Here is a 17,377-nt window from a genome sequence, read left to right on the forward strand (position 1 = left end):
ATTAGCTGCAATAGTGCAAGCTAGAATGCTATATTTATTCTGTAGAATGCTTTACCATACCTGAGTAAACAGCTCTAGAAGCTCTCTGTTTGTTTAGGATAGGAGTTGCAGTATTAACATGGTGTGACATCACTTCCTGCCTGAGTCTCTCCCTGCTCTGGGCTCAGATTACAGTAGAGAAGGGAGGGGGGTGGGGAAGAAGAGCAAACTGAGCATGCTCTTGCCCAGGGCAATGAGGTTTAAGCTGAAGGCAGGAAGTCTGATACAGAAGCCCATGTGTACACAATATAAGGAAAGATATGCAGTGTTTCTTTTGACAGGGGACTCAGAGCAGCACTACCTTGGGGGTTCACTGGTATATTTAGATGGACCTTTCTGATAAGGCTTACTTAGTTTTAACCTTTCCTTCTCCTTTAACATGTGGGAACCCTAGCCACCAATATTTTTTTTTTGGGGGGGCGGACCTGTGGGGTGGGGAGGGCAGACCTGTAGGTCGGGCCTGCGGTGGGTGCAGCCCAGGGGGCCCAGGAAATTTTGTTGTATGTAGCCCTGTGATTTCTGATGGCGGTCCTGGCTATGGGCCTCAACCATGAGAAGCAGGCCCGGACTGGCAATCTGTGGATTCTGGCAAATGCCAGATGTGCTGCTGTAAGATGCCATAGACAGACACTATTTAGTGGGCTGGTGGGGCTATTTGGGCCTCTTTGTACTTAAAATGACAGAGTCCCAGTCCAGGCCTGATGAGAAGCAGTGGAGTTCTATGGGGGCAGGTGCATGCCTGGCTACTGGGGAGTTGTACTTCTCCCTCCTCTGGCATTCTTTGGATGCTTCAAGCTGCTCATTAATCTCCAGTACAAAGTCCCCATGCTGAATCCACTAATTGCTTACTATTATAAACACTGCTGCCATCATTAACCCTCCCTCCCCTTACTGGCACCAACTCCACCACCCTGCCTCCTGAGCTACAGCAATTCTGCACTCTGTGTTCTATTACACTACTCATTTGGGTCAGTTTATGTACTACAGGTCTAAAGGTGATGATTGGAAGTCACATGACCTCTAAGGATGCCACCTGTCGTGACGTGATTCTCTAAGGACTATAGCAAGTTCCCTGGGTCACGTGAATCCGCTGCAGCGATTAAAATGTACTCAGTGGGCCCGAATCCCGCGTTACCTCATTGGAATAGGCGCGCCTCTCTCTGAACTTTCTCCTCCAATCACTTCCCTCGGCAAGACTGTCCCCGCCCTCTTATTGGACATCTCTCATATTTGTCACTGCCGCGCCCTCCCTTTCGCTATATAATCTATAAACTTCCCATCTTCTAGCTCAGTCAGGCGCAGAATAGCGGTTTATTATGGCTCCGGAACGGCTGTGCGTGTTAGAAAAAGGGGATTCTGGCTACGGCTTTCACCTGCACAGTGAGAAGTCCCGGCCTGGCCAGTACGTGAGGCTGGTGGAACCCGACTCACCGGCAGAGAAGGCAGGACTGAAGGCAGGGGACCGACTGATCCGGGTGTGCGGAGAGGATGTGAAGGAGCTCGGGCACCAGCAGGTGGTGAGCAAAATCCGGGCTGCGACTGAACGACTCACTCTGGAGGTACAAGGGGTAGAGGAGGAGGAGGAGGAACCCAGTTCCCCTAAAGAAGAGACCAAGGTACTCACTTTAGATTGTCCGGGGGATTTAATTGCAGCTGGTCACATGACAGGCATTCCAGTAATTCCAGGCTGGGTGGGATTGGCCACTTTGCTGCCTGTATTGGAATTGCCCTGAGCCTGCAGACTGATGCCATCTAGTGCCAGGGTATATCCTGCTCTTCACTGTGTCTTGTTTTGCTGCTGCAGATTCTAAATATTAAACCTCCATGACCTGTATAAAAGCAGGAGACCCTTAGCCTGGGCAAGGAATTTTACTAGCCCTTGGCCTCATGTCTTCATGTGGTTGTTGAGCTCTTAGAATATTAACCTCTTTATATTGTATAGATCACACATGGCAGCCCAGCTGATGGACGCTGCTGTTATTCATGGGAAGTAAAACCCCTGGCCACAGGCAATGTGGGACACCCCGCAGGGTAGAAGTTCCAGCAGAGGTTTCTGGTATAGGGTTTTGGCTTCTAACAAGTCCCACTTTATAACAGGCAGCTCAAGTGGCTTCTGATCTGTCGCTGCACAACTTTTCTAGATGTAAAGCTCTGAGGATTTTAAACGTTTTTTTGCCCCTGACCATTGACAGCCCTGATAGGACATTGCTCCAGTTGCATTGCTATAGAATAAGCTCTTGAGTCATTCTGGGCTCTGTAACACAGTGCATAGTTCCTTATGTGCCAGTGGAGTTTTGGGCTGTGCCTTTCTACTGGATATGGCAGCAATTACCAGCCTATGTTCCAATTAGAAGCCCAACCCCATCCCAAGTAGCATTGATATGTTTCTGAATCATGCCCACTTAATCTAGACAATATTCTTTATCTTTAGGCTGTGAGATGCAGAAATAATTTGTGAGCAGTGGTTTTCTTCACTCTACCACTCTTCTTTTGTGGTCCGTATAAAGACCACACGGGCAAGACTAGGTAGTTAAGACATAACTGACACATAATAAAAGCATTTTTTTTGGCAGCCTATATATGACAAGCAGTGCCATAGCAACCATGTGGCATTATATTAATCCTGCTGGCGTTTTGCTATTTGCATATGGAAACGATTGCAATGAGATGGCCCGGTGCTGCAAAAGGTCCAAATGTTTGCCTTTAAGCCACAGTCCTTTAGTAGGTACTCGTGGGCCCATCTATTCTAGGAAAGTCTCCAGGGGTTACTGATTTAATTGAAGGACACATTTACAGGTACTGAAACCAAACATTGGCACTTTGATTCCATGTAAAATCACACCTATGTGCTAAGCCGTGCAATTCTTCTATCTAGATGTGCAGCATTCTGCCATTATGAGGTGTTATCTTGAGAAAAGGTCTGTGAAAACCACTGCTCTTCACACCAGGTTCTCCCCCCCCCCCCCGCCTGAATTTGTGCTTTTTTAATCTGCAGTTTATGCTGGGTCCTGGGGTGCTAAATAAAGTATTAGACTGTTAAAGGAAATGCCATATATTTTGCTGTGTCTTCGATTTTTTTTATAGCCGTGACGCATGCTAATAATTCACACGTAATGGGGTTATAGCTGGAGCCTTGGGACCCTGAGGCCACACCAGGTTATGGTGACCCTGCTGCATTGTTCCCTGCTACCTCCTCCCCATGCATGAGTCGGTTGGCACTAAGGAAGGCTAGAGGGCATGTGGATGGTGGCTAGAGGGCATGTGGATGGTGGCTGGAGGCATGGGTGCAGGCAGGAGAGACGACAGAGGAGGAATTCAGTGTGTTAACTTGCCTGGAGCACCTTGCAGTCATGGAGTCTGCTGCATAGTAGTTACAAAAGCAAGATTAACCTTCCTAACCGGCAAATATCAGAGATTACTCAATAAGGGCATTCTGGATGGCTTACTGCATGCTTGCTACCTTTCTGGCATGATCTATGAAGTGAGGAAATGCATAGTTATGGAAGATGGCTCATGTGCAAGTTGATCCAGGGATTGGTCCCATTGGAGTCGGGAAGAAATTTTTTTTTCTTCCTCAGGGGCTTCAGAGGGTTTTTTTTTTGCCTTCCTCTGGATCAACTAGTATTTAGGCAGGTTATATACAGACTTAAAGGGCTACTGCCATAGGAAAGCATGTTTTTTCCCCCCAAAATGCATCAGTTAATAGTGCTGCTCCAGCGTTAATTAAGAAATAAAAACGAAACCATAAAAATCATGACCGAATCCCTTTAAAAGATTGAACGTGACGCACGTGTGATATTTTTTCTCTTCTTCTGTTCTAGGTGGCTGAGAAGCAAACCATCCCTGTCACTGAAAGGGTAAGTACCGTCAATATGAGTGTATGGGCATTGGTGGATGGGGTACAGCTATTCTGCTCAACCACACAGAAGGGTATAATCTATGGTCCACCACCTTATCCTAGTGACCCCTCTCTGGATATGTGCCGAGTTTGTTAGAATGAAGTTGTGGCTGGTGCTATTGGGAAAAATCTGACCATATATCAGGGAAAGGACAGGGTTCTTGAGGTTGTCTGACATTTGGTAATGGGACATCACTGTGTGAACTTTTCTGCACTTGGGTCCCCATACCCCCCCCCTTGCTTCTCGCTGCGGCCTCCTCACTTCCTCTTGTTTCCCTGCCAAGCTGCTAACAAACTCCAAGCTGAGGTCCCCCTCCCCTGCTAGAGTGCATTGTTTTGCATGGGAGGGGGTGCAAATCAGTTAATATGTAGGATTCAGTCACATTGCTGGATGCTTGCAGTATTTTTGCAGTATGGATTCTTTAAAACGTATAGCCTTACTGTTTTTATCCAGATTTTGATGTCCTACTTGCACTTTCATCAACCCCCCCCTGCTGTGGCGCTCCCTTTTGACTGCTTTTGGCTGGTGCTTTGAAAGGCTTTATGTGCCAATTTTGTGCCAGCTGAGTTGGGCAGAGCAAAGCAGAGAAGATTTGTGGCCTGTCGAGGCATGCTGGGGGAAGGGGGAAGCAGCTAACTTATTGCTAGTAACCTGTTCTTTACTTACTGTTCCTTCCACAATACTGGGGATTTGAGGGATGTGTTCTATATTAGTTTTATCAAAGGGGTTGTTCACCTTCAAACAACTAGTTGTTTTCAGATAGAAAGTAATTGGGGGAAAAAGTCGTTATTTCTGGTGATCTGTGAGTCACCGTTTTTCTAATATTGAAGTGTCAAGTGTATTTTTTTCACCTTCTGAAGAAGCGCTGGGAGGGGTGTCGCCGACCCTGTAAACTGTTCTAAATTGATACATTTAGTTGATACATTTCTTATCTTTGTCCCTACTGAGCAGATTCCCTGAGTTTCATTACAGGCAGTTGTTAGAATTGATACAATAGTTGCTAATTGTCCAGAGATGCTGCTGAGAAATGTATCAACTAAATATTGCAAAATTGTAACGGTTTAGAATCTGAACATGAATTACTGAGCTGCCAGACTCAAACACTGAAACCAACTGAACTGAAAAAAGTATTTGGAAGGTGAACAACCCCTTTAAATGGATACTGTCATGGGGAAAAATGTGTTTAGTTTTTTTTTTTCAAAACATCTGACATGGGGCTAGACATATTGTCAGTTTCTCTGCTGCCCCCAGTCCTATGACTTGTGCTCTGATAAACTTCAATCGCCCTTTACTGCTGTAGTACTGCAAGTTGGAGTGATCTCACCCCCCTAACAACAGAACAATGGGAAGGTAACCAGATAGCAGCTCCCTAACACAAGATAGCAGCTGCCTGGTAGATCTAAGAACAGTACTCCGTAGTAAAAATCCAGTTCCCACTGCGACACATTCAGTTACATTGAGTAGGAGAAACAACGGTTCCATAGTGCAGCACTGGATCTTTCTGAAAGCACATGACCAGGCAAAATGACCTACACACCAATATTACAACTAAAAAAAAAAAAATACACTTGCTGATTCAGGAATTAATTTAGAAATAAAAATCATGACAGAATCCATTTAAACTAATGTTCTCTCATGTAGGCACACACAAATTTTGTATTCATTTTGTATTCTGACCTGAGCAGTTTTTTTTTTTTTTTTTTTTTTTTTTTTTTTTTTTAAAACTGTGCACAAAAGTTTAAAATGTGCGCACAAAATAACATTTTTGTGCACATAGCTGAGAAGGAAATAGAGGGAACATTGACTAGGTTAGGAATGATCTCTTGCCCTTGTGTCCAGAAGGAACTGCGACCACGACTCTGCACCATGAAAAAAGGACCAAATGGTTATGGATTCAACCTGCATAGCGACAAGATTAACCCTGGGCAGTTTGTACGAGCGGTGGATCCTGACTCCCCTGCTGAACAGACAGGGCTTTTACCCATGGATCGCATTGTAGAGGTATGCACTACGCTAGTGGTAACATCAGAAACCTGACATACTAGTAACCTTAGGATATTTAAAAAAAAAAAAAAATCCAGCCTGTATTTAGCTTTTGAAACCTTAGCAGGTGGGGCAGAGCTTAAACGGGCAGCAATATTTTCTGCAGGATTTTTCAACCTTCAGGTCTTTGGCTATTATAATTCAATGATTTCCTGTGACGGGAGTTGTAGTCCAATGTTTTCTATTAAATTACATTTTGATCATATTGATTTTAAGGAGACATTTTGTGTAAAAAATAAATAAAAAAAGTTAGACTGTACCAGTGAATTATACTCATTTAGATTAGAATTGTGCTTGAAAAAGTAGTTTCAGGCTGATTTACTGAATATTTCTGCAAAAACCCTAAATTCCTCCCTTCTTTTCCACTTCCTGCTCCCTGAATTCCCAGGCTGTGCAGGGGAGCCGGCGGCTCTCGGCTCATTGCACTGTAGGACAGGAACCAATCAGCAGCTAGCAGGACCTGATGGGGAACTGAAGTCTGTCTGTGCTTGTGTGACTGCTGTCCTGTGATTGACTGTTCCCCTCCTACTGTGCTTCTGGCAGGGTCCGTTAGGACACGGCCATCCCTCATTTGAAACACAGACAGGGACCAGAGAACATCTATAGGGAGCTCTAATAAGGGGGCTAATTTTAAAGATATAAATTTTTAGCACCATGTAATAGCAACACCATATATTACTTATAAATGCCTACAAAATTAGGGTTTTTTCATTTATCCTAGGTCTTCTTTAACCCTTTTATCACATTTTGGTGAACAAAGGCTAAAAAGCAGTGTAAATGGCTGTCAAGAGGACAGTAAAGTGATCACTGCAATATGGCAGTTGTTGCAAGGCTCTAGCCAGGACTTATGACTGATTATTTTATTATGTGTACTAATCCCCAACATCACTGTAGCTCCATAATCTTGCATGGTTATTGTGTTGGTCTTTGTAACTCGGATCTCTTTGCAGGTTAACGGAGTGAATATGATTGGGAAACAACATGGTGATGTGGTGGCTGCCATCAAAGCAGGTGGCGATGAGACTTCCTTGCTAGTCGTGGACCCAGAAACAGATTCCTACTTTAAGGATTGTAATGTGGTTCCGGGAAAACAGCATCTGACTGGTGAGTACCATGTATTGCTTGTGACCGTCTTGTCTTTTCCTCACCCGACTCTGCAATCTCCTTAACCAGATTACATGGATTGCTCCAACATAGGGATGTTACAGCTCTCTACCGAACAGGTGGAACAGGGAAGGGTTGTGGGATTAACCGCACCTATTGGTTCGCAGTAACGCTGCAAAGCAAACAAGCTATCTTCAAACGGATTTCCATTATGTCAAAGGGATTACTTCTTGCTGTATCATTGCTTTTTATGGCAACAATAGGCTTCTGTGGAAACCTAGAGAATAATCCTAATCACTCTAATTTTCTTAGTGGTTTCACCCTCCCCCCATGTTATGTAATTGTCCTCATTTCCCACCACCATTTGATATGCTGTCCATTTTAAAGGAACAGTTGTTGCTTGGTAGATGTGTTACCTTTATTCTATACATCTTCCGTAACACATTGCCATAAAATCGGCACAGAGCCTTGTTTTATATGTTTAATTGTGCTTATTCAGATCAGAGGTAGCAGCTGTGAAAGTTTTGAAGTCGGGATGCACCAAATCCATAACTTTTGGGTTCTGCCAAACAAGACTTTCGAAACGGTCTGGATGAATGCTGAACTGATGCAGAACTCCAATTTGTACTCTGCGAGCAAAGCATTGGCTCATTCTGTAGTCCAGAGCTTTAATGCTACTGAACTTTCTTGGGTTCATGTTTTGTTTGGCCATTTTTTCCTAATTCTGCAAAATTCTGTCCTAGGCAAAATCGTGGATTCGGTGCATCCTTATTTTAAAGTAATGAAACATTGACCTATGTTGGCCAGATAAAAACCGCAATTTTTTCCCATAACAAATCTAGTGTTGGCTGATTCTCTACCTTGGATGTTTTTATGGCTTCCATGAGTTAATGTGGCCATACACTGTAAGATTCGCTCGTTTGGCAAGGTAAATCATTCCTGACAGGCCCAGCTTGTATAGGCAATATTGTGGTAATGCAAAGCTATCTCATTACAATGAAGGGGATACGAAAAGTCGGAGGACTGAATCAATGAGTAGATACAGTCTGCGATCCACAAAAAATCAAACCTGCCCGATCGAGATCTGGCTGATTTTTGGCCAGATATAGATTAGGGAGGCCTCTGGGATTTTGTACAATTATTATTATTTTTAAACCTTGTCTGGGCTCAAAATTATTTTTCGGATAACGATAATATCTTTGCATGTATAACCTCTGACTATATCCATTGGTGACCATCCCAATAATGTTGTCCTTTTTTCGGGTTTGATAGCATTTAAGTCTTCTTACATTAATATTCCATAGTGTATGGTAGACTACCTAAACTAATTAGCTTGCACTACTGCCATTGCCTAGAAGCTGTAGATAGACTTCACCCATAACAGATTACAATATAAATTGGAACAAACTGGGATAAATGGTTGAAAATTTTCTGATCTTGCCATACATTTTAGTGGCTGGAAATCCCAGTCGGCCTATGTGTCTAAGTGAATTGAATTCTATTTAGAAAAGATTACCTGCAGTATGAGAGGAATCACAAGATGGTCTTTCGAAACAGCCGATAAACAAAAGGACTGTAGTGTTGAAATCTGCCAACGTTGCCAAATCAGATCTGTGCCTGCGTGGCCACCTTAAGATCTTATTTTATTTTGATAACATTTCAAATAATCCTGTCTCATAACATAGGACGTTGAACAGGATCATATTAATGTGTGTGCAGAGGATTTAAAAGCTGAAATGAGCTGGTTGGGACTTCACCATGGGGTAAATCTATATTTATTTTATTTTTTTAAGCTATTGCTAAAGCACTCTGAAATTACATAGTAAGTTATATTGAAAAAGACAAACCAAGTTCAACCTTTTTAACTTTTTTTAACCTGCCTAACTGCCAGTTGATCCGCAGGAAGGCAAAAAATCTGAAGCCTCTCCAATTTGCCTCAGACGGGGAAAAAATTCCTTCCTGACTCCAAATGGCATCTGAAAGTGCCAGCCTTGGCAAAATTGGTCAGGCAGTACCCTGTCCTCCAATATGCTCTGATGGGAGGCAATGACTGGACAGTGTTGTGGGTGTTTGTGGACAGACTGTGTTCTAAATGGAATATCGGAGGGGATGGAATTAGTAGATCTTGTTCAATAACAATATAGAACAGGATTCAATGACTTTGGTCCAGTCTCCACCGCTTCCGTCCAATGAAGCCTCAATTCATAGAAATAACCGTGGATAAGAACTTGACCAAGCTCTTATCCACGTTTATTTCTAGGAACTAGTAGATCTGTTGCAGTAACTGGGTAAAAGGGTTGCCTATTATGTACTAAAAAGAATCACAATTAAGTGACTGCCTATAACAGGGGTCCCCAACCTTTTTTAGTCGCGAGCCACATTTAAATATATTAAAAAAAAAAAAAAAAAAATTCATGAAAAAGTCCATGGGGATGTCAAATATGGGCTGTGGTTGGCTGTTTGGTAGCCCCTATGTGGACAGACTGCCTACAGGAGGCTTTGTTTGGCAGTACACCTGTTTTTTTATACAACCAAAACTTGTCTCCAAGCCTGGAATTGAAAAATAAGCTCCTGCTTTAAGACGTCTTAAAGACATCTTAAAGTACCCCCCCCCCTCATTTTAAATCTCTAGAGACTTCATTAACTCACTTCTGTATGCTTTTGTTTAGTGTCTCCAGGGACACAAATCCAGCCTGAGAACTCAAAGTAAACACAAGGATGATTAGTATAAACTCTCAGGCTTGGCCCTGTTCCCACTGGGTGCTGGAAGGATTCTAGACTTCATTTCCCCAAGTGCTCCCTGAGCAGCTTACAGTTCCAGTGTGCAGGCCTATCACTCTCCTGCCCAAACTAACACAACTAGCTGACAGTCTGAGCTGGATATTTATTGGTCATTTATACTTATCGTAGGTGACAGCATAAAATTGTTGCTTAATTTAGTGTGATGTAGGTATAGTTTGTGCACCGGCTGACCCATGCTTGCTCTTGTGTAAGGCTTGCAGAGTACAAAGGCTATGTTTGAACTGGTGTGTTGCCTTTAGTACAACCAACAGAAAATAGTTGAACCTTCTTTCAGGTACAGAAAAAGGGGGGTTGTGGGAGCACTCCAAGGATAAGTCAAATACACACGTACAGTGGAAGTGCGACTGATCAGGCCAAGTTGGCTACAAACCAAAAAAGAAAGGGGTTTGATCAATGCACATTCCCTGGTCCCCGTTCAACTACTAATTTAGTATCTGCAAGTGCATGCAGGTATAAGATCCAAAATCAGAGTCCCTTTATCCAGAAAGCTTTTTATTTATGGACGGTCATCTCCCACAGTCCCATCAGAAACAGAATGTTTATGTTTAATTATTTTATAAAAATGTCCCTTTTCTCTGTAATAATATCAGCATGTTGTACTTGGTCCGAACTAATATGATTATTCCTTATTGGTGAAAATTAACAATCCTATTAGGTTTAATGCTTAAGTGTATTTTTTTTTTTAGACTTAAGGTTTAAATTATTGAAGGATCCCTTATGCAGAAAACCCCAGGTCCCGAGCATTCTCGATAACTGGTCCCATACCTGTACTTACAAAAACGGGTTTTTAGCTACAAAGTTATGAACATAAAAATGGCACGCCACCATACCACATAAAGGAAAACCCATATCGTGGTTCTTAGCAGGTTTCTCTCATAATTTTTCATAAAATGGCACCTCCTGTATAGTAGCATTTCTTGGGATAAGGTTCTCCTGACCGAGGGATTGATCTCAAAAATAATTAGTAAACTGGGACCAGGGATGTTTGAGACCTAGTGATGGGTTTTGTATTGGCTCAGTTGTGGATAACCTACTCGCTGAAACAAATTTGTAAACCTCCGTGTTTCTAGTAATTTCATGCAGTGTTTAAAGATATGGATGAGGTGGGTACATTGTAATGCTGCTGTTTGGGGATTATGCTTTCAGTGGCTGCCACTTGCAGGGTTTTAACCTTTTGTATAGTTAAAGGACAACTAAAGCCTAACTAAAGTAGGGTAGAAATGGTATACATTATAGAAATGTCACAATATAAGGCTGATTAGTTATTAATACAGATAATTACTACATGGCAGCACAGAAACCACTGCGATACAGATAATTACTACATGGCAGCACAGAAACCACTGCGATTGGCATCAGAATATAATAATCAGCCTTATAGCATCATCTTATATTACAGACCAACCTCATTTTCTGCTTGTTAATTTGTGACGACCCCTAAGCTTAGCTTCTCAATAGCTGCTCAGAGCCCACTGAGCATGTGAGTGTCGCAGACACTTTCCAAGATGGTGACCCCCTGTGACAAGTATGAAGCCAAGATGGTGACCCCCTGTGGACCAGTATTGCTGCTGTTGAAAAGCTGCAACTTTAGGCTGGTGCAATAAATTCATCATTATATAAAAGATGGCATTTTTAGGGTTTAGTTCTCCTTTAAAGGGGATCTTTCATATCTTTATGTGAATGCACCTGCATAGTCCTAGGCTGTAAGAGTTGGTGTTACACATAGCAGCCTGCCTTCAGCAGAATTGCTGGGAGATCAATCATGGAGTACCTCCACTCAGTACATGTGAACAATTCTGTTGAAAGCAAAGCTCACTCATAACTGCCTGCCTCACTTTAGAACTATCTGGTATCTTCATGTGTCGCATAATAAACTGTCAGTGTAATGACTGGCATGCATTGGTGGGCATATCTCAATGGTAAAGGATGCAGCCAAGGTACATGGGAATTGTTTTCATTCGGACCACTGAAATGTTATTTTTTTTGTGCTTTTTCACAGGCCCTCTACCAGAAAAGATTGCCAATGGTGGCCTAGAGAAGGTATATATATTTCTTTTATGATCTCAGAGTCAGACATCCAAGTGAAAATAAGTTTTAACTGCATTCATCCCTGATTTATTTTATTTATTTTTCTATCACAGCTTAATAACTTAGACGAATGGGATCACCCAGAGTCCCCTCTATCTTCGCCAGAACCTGTGCCAGATACAGTCTCCCCCAAACTGGAAGCACAAAAGGTATTCCAACTTCTTATTAAGCCTTTATTTGGGCTTGTGACTGTTCCCACACCCTTGTGTTGCTTTTGTGTAAGAACATACACTTGTAACAATAAGTAACAATAGTTTAGCCAGTTGATCGCTTGCAGCACGAGATGCAAAGTGTGAAATGACATAGCCTCCGATTGTGTACTGAGGGTTGCTTAAACACTTGTATGAATAGGGTAGCCCTAATATACAGTTTGGTTTCTTGGCTTTGTATGGCTCATGCATTGCTTAGGGTGTTGGTGCTTTCTGGCTCTGGCATTTATTCTGCGATGACTCACTGTGCCTATGACTCACTGGAGCAACAAGATATGGCAGTGCTAATAGCTTATCTATAGCTATATGTGAGCTTCAGCTTAAAGGGGTTGCTTAAATTAACTGTTGGTATGATGTAGAGAGTGATATTCTGAGACACTTTGCAATTGTTTTTCATTTTTTATTATTTGTGGTTTTTGAGTTCTTTAACTTTTTATTCAGCAGCTCTCCAGTTTGGCATTTCAGCAATCTGGTTGCTAGGGTCCAAATTGGCCTAGCAACCATGCATCAATATGAATAAGAGACTGGAAAATGAATAGGAGTGGTCCTGGATAGAAAGATGAGGAATAAAAAGTAACAGTGTTAATATTGTTTAAGAAAAAAGAAACCCCACCAAATAGAGGGTTACTATATCTATACCAAGTAGACTCAAACCATAAATTACAAAACCAAAATAATTAATGATAATAATAATTCATTCATAAAGGTGCTGACTAATAAATTAAGTAAAGTGCTAGTGCAATTAAATAAGGTGAGCACAATCAGTCCAAAGACTGTGTATTACCCCACCAATAGATTCCAATAACACCCCTTAATAAATAAGTTCATTCATTAATTAATATATAAAGTGTGGTTAATCAAAATAGATTTGGCAAAATGATATTGCAATAAATTACACCAATAAAGTGCGGTGCAATAAATAGGCTAAAAATTGAGGCTTGGTAAATGGTTAAAAAGGATTTGGTAAAAAATGACCAAAAGAAAAGATTTTTTTATATATGGGTTAAAAAAATTATTCGGTCATATTCCAAGAATAAGATTGAAGGAAATTTGAAAAATATGTGGAGTTGTCCCAAAAACTGCCTATTTTGTTTCTAAGGCCTGGGACACCACAAAGTCAAGGCAGGACAGGGTAACCGGAGCTGTGGCCTTGTATTTTAAATTACCCTGATAGTTAAAAGAGGCTAACTAGCCCTAAAAAGCCACAAACTCACGGCCCCTTAGAATGGAAGGAAGATAAGAGAGGTGGTAAAGCAGGCAAAGAATCTAGACCAAAATTCAGAATATCCAGTATATTCCCCTAATGTAGGAATCGCTTCAGAATCAGAATTGTTATCTTAAGGAGATCAAATTTTCAAGAGGATGCCGACGCGCGTTTCACTTAGAAGCTTTGTCAAGCTTCTAAGGTTTTCAAAACGGAAATTCGGCTCTTCTAGAGCAGAGAGCGCAGTTAGGCTCTCTGCGATAGCGTACTGGCCCTCTCTGCCACCCTCGTGGACCCACTCAGGCGCAAAAAGGTAATCGCACGGGGGAGGGGGAGCGGCAGCAACTGCTGCTGCCTCAGGAGGCGGAGGGGCCAGGATCGCCCCTGATATTAGGGGACCTTAAATCCCACTGTAGGCCAGTCATGTGCAGGTGTATGAAACATCATGGAACGAGTGCCTAGTTTAAGCTAATTGGGCTTTACCAAATTCTAGACCGAAAGCTGGGCCTTTGTAAGAGATTTGGCTTGTAATAACCAAACTTTAGCACTCGACCTAAATAAGCTTTTTCTGTTTTTCATCGTTTCACACTTCATGCCCAACCATCATTACTTATTTAGCAGCGTTTTATCTGATATTGTACATTTGGTCTCTTCCTTTCAGGACAGCTCAGAAAATACCCCAGCACTTTCCCCTACCGATCCCGCTCTTGACCTGAACATGTCACTGGCAGTAGCCAAAGAGCGAGCCCACCAGAAGCGCTCACAGAAAAAGGCGCCATCTATGGACTGGAGCAAAAAGAAAGAAGTGTTCAGCAGTCTGTGAGACGAGGAATCCAAGAAGAGCTGCACACCTTAACCATTCTGTGGCTCCTCCCAGCAGCCTCTTCCTGTCCTGCATTCCTTTCCTGCGGCAGCACAGTGCACTTCCTGTCCTACAAAGGGTGTTGTGTCGGCCGTAGTCAGCTGGATTGTTAATACCATATTTCTGGCTAGAATCCGTCCTGGTATATCTCCTGTGCAGCCCCGTAATGTGACATTGATGAGAATAACGCTGAACTGTACGACTTGTGTGTATGGTCACGTGCAGCCAACTTTGCTTCAGTCACATGTCGGGGGCTGCCGTTCTAGCTGCCCTGCTGAGCCGGTTTAATTCATGATTAGAAACTTCATTTCAGAAACTCTCTCATGGTCCTACTGAATTTCCACTGTTTTTTTTTTTTTTTTCGAAGACTTCGGTCAGAAGTTTGTTTTCTAATACGTTTTGTGAAGATTATAACAAAATATTTTGCTATTTAGCTAAATACAGATTTCACTACTTTTAACACGGTCTCTGTCTTGTCTGTTACGAGAGTATTTATGCCCAAATGAGAGCGCACACAGCCTTAAAGCAGCTTGATATTATCCAACAGGCTGTCGCTGATGTGCTTTCACTAGTATCTAAAGGTTAAAGTGCTGGTGAGGTGCCTGCATGGGTCCCCTGAGTCCAACTGCTAACCTTTTGCCTTGGGTCAGCCATCATATAATCCATGCCAACTCTGGGTGCTTTATTGTAGTGTGCCATGTTGCATCTTATTACCATGGATCCCTTGTGCCCACTGGGCAAGCATGTGCGGTATGGTTATTTTTTTTGATGAGTTTACTGTACTGGGCTGACCCGATTGGCTAAAGGATTTCTTGGTTTATCGGATGCAGCGTCGTGGCTTTAAACTACTAAATATACTGCTAAATATCCCTAGCTTGTACAAACCAAACTTAAAGAGGTTGGTTACCTTTAAAGGAGAACTAATCCCTCCCAACAGTCCATCCAGTAGCCCCCATTTGCCTCCCTGTACGCTTGTTCCCTGCATAGTACATAGTAGAAAAGTGTTGCACAGACCTCTTCATGCAGAGTAGCACAGCGGAGCTCACTGGCGACATCTTTGTTATTTTTGGATACGTTCGCTAAAGGACCGCAGACACTAAGCTTTTTCAGAGCGGTTTGGTATATGCACCTACTGTGCAGGCGTCTAAATGCTCCGTAAATAGCCGAAGGGAAGAAGAGGAACCAATGATGGCACCCATGAGCTCCGCTGAGCTACTCTGCATAGAGAGGTCTGTGCGACTTTCTGCAGCACTTTTCTAAAGTGGACTATGCGACTAGTCCTGTCTCTTATTTAAAGCAATTTGTCTATAGTTTGCACACTCAAAAAACACAATTTAGAATGGTATACTTAAAAAGTGCTTTACTTTTTATGCAGAAAAAATTCGCACAAATAGTGCCATAGTAAATTGGCATAAATTGTACAAAATATCAAATGACAATGCACATTATATTTACCACCCATTAGTTAAACATAGCAGGAAAAAACACAGTAAGAAAGAACACTAACAAGGAGCGGATACACCTACCAAAGGAATGAGAATATATATAATATTATTATAATATTGTCATAAATTAAGATTACATAACTTGTATGACAAAGTGCAAACGATTGCGCGTTACTCATTGTTGTGGTTGCTTGGTTACAGTGTAAATATATGCGCATGCTTCCTCCTCAGCGTACGTAATGATAGTGAATGACTCATCCGCGGAAGTGACGTCAAATACCCGGAAGTGTAGAAAGCGCACGAACGGAGAGCCCTGATAGTGATTTAAACAGAGTATTTATACCTTCACTAAAATTGGCAAACGTCAGAATCCCCTTGACAAAGGTCTTGGTGCCGAAACGTTGGGGCCATTCTCATTCCTTTGGTAAGTGAATCCGCTCCTTGTTGGGGTTCTTTCTTACTGTGTTTTTTCTTGCTATGTTTAACTAATGGGTGGTACATATGATGTGCATTGTCATTTGATGTTTTGTACAATATATGCCAATTTACTATGGCACTCTTTGTGAGAATTTTTTCTGCATACAAAGTAAAGCACATTTTAAGTATACCACTCTTGTCTTCTAAATTGTGTTTTTTTTTTTTTTTGTTTTTTTTTTTGAGTGTGCGTACCTATAGACAAATTGCATAGTTGTATGTTACCTTATGTAGGGGCAACATGGTTTCTGCATCTCTTATATACTATGATCTAGAATATTTATCAATTTGGTGTGCCCTCCATCTACTGTTAACTCTTATTTAAACCAATGCATGGTTGCTACGATAACTTGGACCCTAGCAACCAGATTGCTGAAACTGGAGAGCTGCTGAATAAAAAGCTGACTCAAACCACAAAAATAAATTAGAACCAGATGCAAATATCACTCTCTGTCATACTAAAAGTTAATCCAAAGGCTGTTTGGGATCAGTTGAAAGGTTGTTAAGAATAGGGTGCTCTATAACATACTAAAGGTGAACTATCCCTTTTAGGCAACAAAGAAACTGGAGTAGAGATTTGTCTTGCTCTGGCTTTTACTTCACCTTTGCGATTCTCCTCTTAGACCTGGGTAATTAAATCTGTTTTTCTCCTCCTAGATCCTTCTTGGGTAGCTTCCAAACACCTACATACAGCAGTGTGATATTGACTTCCCAAAGAACTGTGTATCCAGAGGCTTTGTTTTCATAGAACTCTGAAGCCTAAACAATCTTTTAGGATGAAATATCTTGCTTAATATCTAGAATAATCCCCTTAATTTTAATGCCCAAGCTTTGTTTTAAAGGGGTTGTTCACCTTCAAACAACTAGTTGTTTTCAGATAGATCACCGGAAATAACAACTTTGTCCAATTACTTTCTATTTTCTATGTGTCACTGTTTTTCTTATATTGGAAGTGTAACGTGTCATTTTTCACCTTCTAAAGCAGCTCTGGGGGGGTCGCCGACCCTGTAAACTGTTCTAAATTGAAACATTTAATTGATACATTTCTTATCTTTGTCGCCGGGTTTCATTACAGGCAGATGTTCGAATTGATACAATAGTTGCTAATACTCCAGAGATGCTGCTGAGAAATGTATCAACTAAATGCTGCAAAATTGTAACAGTTTAGAGTCTGCGCCTGAATTACTGAGCTGCCAGGCTGAAACAAC

General features: G+C 41.9%; 1 protein-coding gene across 2 annotated transcripts; it reads left to right on the forward strand.

Annotated features, from left to right (window-relative positions):
• Positions 1–1,295: 1,295 nt before the first annotated feature.
• Positions 1,296–14,710, forward strand: slc9a3r1.L (SLC9A3 regulator 1 L homeolog). 2 transcript variants are annotated; one of them, XM_018234550.2, is made up of 7 exons: positions 1,296–1,655; positions 3,861–3,896; positions 5,781–5,939; positions 6,932–7,085; positions 11,887–11,927; positions 12,029–12,124; positions 14,050–14,710. In XM_018234550.2, the coding sequence occupies exons 1-7, from the start codon at positions 1,356–1,358 to the stop codon at positions 14,209–14,211; spliced, it is 948 nt and encodes a 315-aa protein (XP_018090039.1). In that variant the 5' UTR covers positions 1,296–1,355; the 3' UTR covers positions 14,212–14,710.
• Positions 14,711–17,377: the final 2,667 nt, after the last annotated feature.

The sequence above is a fragment of the Xenopus laevis genome, chromosome 9_10L, assembly GCF_017654675.1.
Source record: "Xenopus laevis strain J_2021 chromosome 9_10L, Xenopus_laevis_v10.1, whole genome shotgun sequence".
Lineage (NCBI taxonomy): Eukaryota > Metazoa > Chordata > Amphibia > Anura > Pipidae > Xenopus > Xenopus laevis.